Source organism: Oncorhynchus mykiss, chromosome 2 (genome assembly GCF_057628025.1).
Source record: "Oncorhynchus mykiss isolate SJ-2025 chromosome 2, ASM5762802v1, whole genome shotgun sequence".
In the NCBI taxonomy this organism is placed as follows: domain Eukaryota; kingdom Metazoa; phylum Chordata; class Actinopteri; order Salmoniformes; family Salmonidae; genus Oncorhynchus; species Oncorhynchus mykiss.
In genome coordinates, this window is record NC_143023.1 from 98,830,908 (window position 1) to 98,838,866 (window position 7,959).

The 7,959-nt window shown below is 48.3% G+C and overlaps 1 protein-coding gene across 1 annotated transcript in view; it reads right to left on the reverse strand.

The window, feature by feature from the left end:
- Positions 1-3,748: 3,748 nt before the first annotated feature.
- Positions 3,749-7,959, reverse strand: part of LOC118943872 (CD82 antigen) — a 53,949-nt gene continuing 49,738 nt past the window's right edge. The window contains exon 9 of the mRNA XM_036960349.2: positions 3,749-7,736. Coding sequence (XP_036816244.1) covers positions 7,659-7,736 — 78 coding nt within the window. The 3' untranslated portion in view covers positions 3,749-7,658. The remainder of the gene's footprint in view (positions 7,737-7,959) is intronic.

Below are 7,959 nucleotides of genomic sequence, written 5' to 3' on the forward strand. Positions count from 1 at the left end.
GCATGGGATATACAGGACAAGAGGAGGGTTCGTCATCACTCTGTATGGGATTTACAGGACAAAAGGAGGGTTCGTCATCACTCTGTATGGGATTTACAGGACAAGAGGAGGGTTCATTGTCACTCTGTATGGGATTTACAGGACAAGAGGAGGGTCCATTGTCACTCTGCATGGGATTTACAGGACAAGAGGAGGGTTCATTGTCCCTCTGCATGGGATATACAGGACAAGAGGAGGGTTCGTCATCACTCTGTATGGGATTTACAGGACAAAAGGAGGGTTCGTCATCACTCTTTATGGGATTTACAGGACAAGAGGAGGGTTCATTGTCACTCTGTATGGGATTTACAGGACAAGAGGAGGGTCCATTGTCACTCTGCATGGGATTTACAGGACAAGAGGAGGGTTCGTTGTCACTCTGTATGGGATTTACAGGACAAGAGGAGGGTTCGTCATCACTCTGTATGGGATTTACAGGACAAGAGGAGGGTTCATTGTCACTCTGTATGGGATTTACAGGACAAGAGGAGGGTTCATTGTCACTCTGCATGGGATTTACAGGACAAGAGGAGGGTTCATTGTCACTGCATGGGATTTACAGGACAAGAGGAGGGTTCGTTGTCACTCTGTATGGGATTTACAGGACAAGAGGAGGTTTCGTTGTCACTCTGTATGGGATTTACAGGACAAGAGGAGCAGGGTTCATTGTCACTCTGTATGGGATCTACAGGACAAGAGGAGGGTTCATTGTCCCTCTGCATGGGATATACAGGACAAGAGGAGGGTTCGTCATCACTCTGTATGGGATTTACAGGACAAGAGGAGGGTTCGTTGTCACTCTGTATGGGATTTACAGGACAAGAGGAGGGTTCGTCATCACTCTGTATGGGATTTACAGGACAAGAGGAGGGTTCGTTGTCACTCTGTATGGGATTTACAGGACAAGAGGAGGGTTCGTCATGACTCTGTATGGGATTTACAGGACAAGAGGAGGGTTCTTCATCACTCTGTATGGGATTTACAGGACAAGAGGAGGGTTCATTGTCACTGCATGGGATTTACAGGACAAGAGGAGGGCTCATTGTCACTCTGTATGGGATTTACAGGACAAGAGGAGGGTTCATTGTCACTCTGTATGGGATTTACAGGACAAGAGGAGGGTTCATTGTCACTCTGTATGGGATTTACAGGACAAGAGGAGGGTTCATTGTCACTCTGTATGGGATTTACAGGACAAGAGGAGGGTTCGTCATCACTCTGTATGGGATTTACAGGACAAGAGGAGGGTTCATTGTCACTCTGTATGGGATTTACAGGACAAGAGGAGGGTTCATTGTCACTCTGTATGGGATTTACAGGACAAGAGGAGGGTTCATTGTCACTCTGCATGGGATTTACAGGACAAGAGGAGGGTTCATTGTCACCCTGTATGGGATTTACAGGACAAGAGGAGGGTTCGTCATCACTCTGTATGGGATTTACAGGACAAGAGGAGGGTTCGTCATCACTCTGTATGGGATTTACAGGACAAGAGGAGGGTTCGTCATCACTCTGTATGGGATTTACAGGACAAGAGGAGGGTTCGTCATCACTCTGTATGGGATATAGAGGACAAGAGGAGGGTTCGTCATCACTCTGTATGGGATATAGAGGACAAGAGGAGGGTTCGTCATCACTCTGTATGGGATATAGAGGACAAGAGGAGGGTTCGTCGTCACTCTCTCTCTCCCGGAAACATTTTTCACAGACTCATATTCCTACTGTTCCCTGATCTCTGGCAGCGCTGAAGCCCTACCAGCGACATTTCAGAAAGACAGACACAGACAAGACAACCGAGAGACAGGGAGGATGCATGGGAAGGAAGGAGGGCTTCTATCATGTTATCAGGGTCCTGTGTGACTCGTTTGGTAAAAGTATGGCACTAGCTAGCAATGCCAAGGTCATGCGTTCACCTACTGTACCCATACTATGAATGCAGTCACTATCCATACTGTAAACCACTTTGGATTATACAAAATGTCATAGTTATAGCATGAGACTGTAGCCCTGTGAGGGGAGGGCGTTGTGAGGGGAGGGTGATGTGAGAAGGAGGGCGTTGTGAGGGGAGGGTGATGTGAGAAGGAGGGCGTTGTGAGGGGAGGGAGTTGTGAAAAGGAGGGCGTTGTGAGGGGAGGGTGATGTGAGAAGGAGGGCGTTGTGAGGGGAGGGTGATGTGAGAAGGAGGGCGTTGTGAGGGGAGGGTGATGTGAGAAGGAGGGCGTTGTGAGGGGAGGGTGTTGTGAGGGGAGGGCGTTGTGAGGGGAGGGTGATGTGAGAAGGAGGGCGTTGTGAGGGGAGGGTGATGTGAGAAGGAGGGCATTGTGAGAAGGAGGGCGTTGTGAGAAGGAGGGCGTTGTGAGGGGAGGGTGATGTGAGAAGGAGGGCGTTGTGAGGGGAGGGCGTTGTGAGAAGGAGGGCGTTGTGAGGGGAGGGCGTTGTGAAAAGGAGGGCGTTGTGAGGGGAGGGTGATGTGAGAAGGAGGGCGTTGTGAGGGGAGGGTGATGTGAGAAGGAGGGCGTTGTGAGGGGAGGGTGATGTGAGAAGGAGGGCGTTGTGAGGGGAGGGTGTTGTGAGGGGAGGGCGTTGTGAGGGGAGGGTGATGTGAGAAGGAGGGCGTTGTGAGGGGAGGGTGATGTGAGAAGGAGGGCGTTGTGAGGGGAGGGTGATGTGAGAAGGAGGGCGTTGTGAGAAGGAGGGCGTTGTGAGAAGGAGGGCGTTGTGAGAGGGAGGGCGTTGTGTGGGGAGGGCGTTGTGAAAAGGAGGGTGATGTGAGAAGGAGGGCGTTGTGAGAAGGAGGGCGTTGTGAGAAGGAGGGCGTTGTGAGAAGGAGGGCGTTGTGAGGGGAGGGTAATGTGAGAAGGAGGGTGTTGTGAGCGGAGGGCGTTGTGAGAGGGAGGGCGTTGTGTGGGGAGGGCGTTGTGAGAGGGAGGGCGTTGTGAGGAGAGGGCGTTGTGAGAGGGAGGGCGTTGTGTGGGGAGGGCATTGTGAGAAGGAGGGCGTTGTGAAAAGGAGGGCGTTATGAGAAGGAGGGCGTTGTGAGGAGAGGGCGTTGTGAGAGGGAGGGCATTGTGTGGGGAGGGCGTTGTGAAAAGGAGGGCGTTGTGAAAAGGAGGGCGTTGCGAGGGGAGGGCCATTTTGAGGGGAGGGCACTCCCCCTCCACCAGACTCTGTTCTCATTTCCTGTACACTCCCCCTCCACCAGACTCTCATCTCATTTCCTGTACGCTCCTCCTCCACCAGGCTATGTTCTCAATTCCTCTTCACTCCCTCCACCAGGCTTTCAACCATGCTGACTCGCTTAGATGTGGCATACTGGCATGTAACTGTGTGTGTGTGTGTGCTTCCATCTTCTGGTTGTTTTAGTATTGCAGCTGATTGATCTTGCTCTGGTCACACTTCACCATGTGGGTCTTTTGACATTTCAATAAGACTTTAATCTAACAACAATCAAGCTATAGCCACAGAAAGACATATACATTCCTGTCTGGAAACTACAGATGTGACACAACTTCTTCTTCTTCTTCTATACCATTTTAGCTAGCAGACACTTTTTTTTAAGCCCAAAGCGACGTACAGTGATGAGTGTATATACATTGTGGTGGTCCCGGAAATGGAACCCACGACCCTGGTCGTTTAAAGTGCCACGTTCTACAAACTGAGCTACAAATTGACACTTCTTCTTCTTCTTAAAACAAGACAATACAGCACATAGATTGTGATGGATTCAGTTTATTACTGAATGTAAAATTCACAACACTTAAATGTTTTAAAATAAAAAAAATGAACAGCTTCTAACTCTAGGAAAATATTCCTCTACATAAAACATATTTAAAAAAAAAAAAAGAAATACATAATTAGAATTTAGAATTTCTGTAAATGAGTAAAAAAACTTTGAACAATAAAAAGCTTTTAGCATCATCTGAGTTCTGGAAGTTGACATCTGGTCGATTTTTCAAAGCTCTTGGATTTGTAAAAAAAAAAAAAAATGTATTTAACTTTTTTATTTTTTACCTTTATTTAACCTTTATTTAACCTTTATTTAACCTTTATTTAACCTTTATTTAACTAGGCAAGTCGGTTAAGAACAGATTCGTATTTACAATGACGGCCCACACCGGGCCAAACCTGGACGACGCTGGGACAATTGTGCGCCGCAACTATGGGCCTCACAATCATGGCCCCGTTGTGATACATGAAAAACACTGAAATGAGAAATGTAGCTTCATTAACTTGAATGACAACAATCATGAATTGCATAATGGGACTTGAGGACATAACTTTTTATGGGGGGGGGGAACCACAAAAACAGTAATCCTTCCTAAAACACAGTCCTGATAGTCATTTGTGTTTTTAATGTTGTGATGTTGTGAATTGTGTGGAATGGTCTGGCAGTCATGGTGGCGACGCTGTGTGATTGGAGACCAGAGACCTAAAGGGGACTAACACTCTCAGTCTCATTCTGGGGTCTAATAGCTATTTAAAGACAGCCAAGCTCCCATCCTTCTGATGATTCAGCCCCAGATTGTGCTGTTGATAGCAGAACGGCGGGGGGGGGGACCACAAAAACAGTAATCCTTCCTAAAACACAGTCCTGATAGTCATTTGTGTTTTTAATGTTGTGATGTTGTGAATTGTGTGGAGTGGTCTGGCAGTCATGGTGGCGACGCTGTGTGATTGGAGACCAGAGACCTAAAGGGGACTAACACTCTCAGTCTCATTCTGGGGTCTAATAGCTATTTAAAGACAGCCAAGCTCCCATCCTTCTGATGATTCAGCCCCAGGTTGTGCTGTTGATAGCAGAACGGCGACACCTGTTGGCCAGAGGCTGTAGCTACACCATAAACAATAAGAGACAATGTCTAAGGCTTAAATGGTTCCCTATTCCCTATATAGTGCATGGGATTTACAGGACCCCATAGGGAATACATAGGCCCCTGATCAAAAGTAGTGTACTATATAGGGAATAGGGTGCTCTTTGCGATGAACCCAATAAGAGTGGAAACAAAAAAAAACAACAGCATTATGAAAACCAAAAACTGTGCGAGCGGGCGGGCTAAGTCGACCTCTTTCTTTCCTGTATGGAACGCCGATCCAGCTCAGTGACTCACACATCCACTTATTTAGCCCTGTCTAAAGTCATATGTACAATCATTATTTTTTTAAACAACATGGAAAAAAAGGAGGAAAATAATGAAAGAAAGTAAAACACACACACACAAACATCATACATACAGTATATAACATCCTACAGTATATAACATCCTACAGTATATAACATACTTCATGCAAAACTATTCATTCTCCTTGGTAGCGAGTCATTTTTCAGAGACCAAGCAGACCAGACACACCTGTGAGAGAGATGGAGTAAGGGAGAGAAAGAGAGGTGGAGCTGAGTGGTTCTCAGAGCCTCAGTGGAGAGACTGATGAGAGACCCCAGCAGTCTAGCCCTGGGTAGGGCAGGCCTCTCCACCCCAAAAACCATGGTTCATCAGCCTCCCCTCTTTCCCATCTCTAGCTCCTCCCCCCTCTCTCTCCATCTCTAGCTCCTCCCCTCTCTCTCCATCTCTAGCTCCTCCCCTCTCTCTCCATCTCTAGCTCCTCCCCTCTCTCTATCCATCTCTAGCTCCTCCCCTCTCTCTCTCCATCTCTAGCTCCTCCCCTCTCTCTCCATCTCTAGCTCCTCCCCTCTCTCTCCATCTCTAGCTCCTCCCCTCTCTCGCTCCATCTCTAGCTCCTCCCCTCTCTCTCTCCATCTCTAGCTTCTCCCCTCTCTCTCTCCATCTCTAGCTCCTCCCCCCTCTCTCTCCATCTCTAGCTCCTCCCCCCTCTCTCTCCATCTCTAGCTCCTCCCCTCTCTCTCTCTCCATCTCTAGCTCCTCCCCTCTCTAGCTCCTCCCCTCTCTCTCCATCTCTAGCTCCTCCCCAGGCCCCATATTCATAGTAGGAGTGCTGATCTTGGATCAGTTTTTCCTTTAAGATTATTGAATTGATCATAATGGAAAGGGGATAACTGATCTCAGATCAGCACAGGCCCACATCTCTCTCTCTCTCTCTCTCTCTCTCTGATTAACAGCTCACAAAACATCACTAAAGTGCTCTTACAAAGACTGAGCTAGCTAACTAACTAACTTGCTTACTAACTAAATACCACGATAAGCGCTTCAAGAATAGAACAGAACAGAAGGACATACAGGTGTTTGTTTGAATACGGAAGAAGGACATAAAACCTCGCATCATAATGGCTTTAAAGGACTCTGTAATAACCAAAAGCTGAATTCATAACCTTAAAACCTTTAATCAGGTCATTACCTAAATCTGAGTGAGAAAAAACAAACATAATGTCACTTAAAAAAATAATGAAGACAACAGCGATGTGTGTGTGAGCCCACGGTCATGTGTGAGAACTGCTCCCAGATCTGCCTGTGTCCTGGCCAACTCCACTGCTGTCATTGGCCAGTTGTGTTTGGCCTGACGATGAGTGACAAGGAGTTGGCCTGATAGTCCAAACAGACTGCTATTCAGGCTGCAGGTCCAGTTGTTGTGCTTGAATGGTTTCAGACAGGGGTGACAGACTGGGTCAGTTACCAGGCTAGGAAAGGGTGAATGGTACCAGACAGGGTGACAGACTGGGTCAGTTACCAGGCTAGGAGAGGGTGAATGGTATCAGACAGGAGTGATAGACTGGGTCAGTTACCAGACTAGGAGAGGGTGAATGGTATCAGACTGGGTCAGTTACCAGGCTAGGAGAGGGTGAATGGTACCAGACAGAGTGACAGACTGGGTCAGTTACCAGGCTAGGAGAGGGTGAATGGTATCAGACAGGAGTGACAGACTGGGACAGTTACCAGGCTAGGAGAGGGTGAATGGTATCAGACTGGATCAGTTACCAGGCTAGGAGAGGGTGAATGGTATCAGACTGGGTCATTTACCAGGCTAGGAGAGGGTGAATGGTATCAGACTGGGTCAGTTACCAGGCTAGGAGAGGGTGAATGGTACCAGACTGGGTCAGTTACCAAGCTAGGAGAGGGTGACTGGTATCAGACAGGAGTGACAGACTGGGTCAGTTACCAGGCTAGGAGAGGGTGACTGGTATCAGACAGGAGTGACAGACTGGGTCAGTTACCAGGCTAGGAGAGGGTGACTGGTTTCAGACAGGAGTGACAGACTGGGTCAGTTACCAGGCTAGGAGAGGGTGAATGGTATCAGACAGGAGTGACAGACTGGGTCAGTTACCAGGCTAGGAGAGGGTGACTGGTTTCAGACAGGAGTGACAGATTGGGTCAGTTACCAGGCTAGGAGAGGGTGAATGGTATCAGACTGGGTCAGTTACCAGGCTAGGAGAGGGTGAATGGTTTCAGACAGGAGTGACAGACTGGGTCAGTTACCAGGCTAGGAGAAGGTGAATGGTATCAGACTGGGTCAGTTACCAGGCTAGGAGAGGGTGAATGGTATCAGACTGGGTCAGTTACCAGGCTAGGAGAGGGTGAATGGTACCAGACAGTTGTTTGTTTCTGTGTTTCACTGTGAGAGTGTGTCTATGCTATGCATGTGTGTGTGTGTGTGTGTGTCAGTGTGTGTGTCTGTGTGTAGGTGTGCATGACTTTTGCTGGTCTTCATAGTCAGTACTTGGGAACTTTGGTGTAATCCTCCTGGACAACACTCTTACAGAGACACATGGACAGAATCATACCGAGGAGCTGGAGGGGAACACAACACTGGGTTAGTTATGCTGTTAACACACACACACACACACCAGCACACATACACCAGCACACACACACCTGCACGCACACACCAGCACACACACACCAGCACACACACGCACACACACCAGCGCGCACACACACCAGCGCGCACACACACCAGCGCGCACACACACCAGCGCGCACACACACCAGCACGGTACAGTATATATCCTGG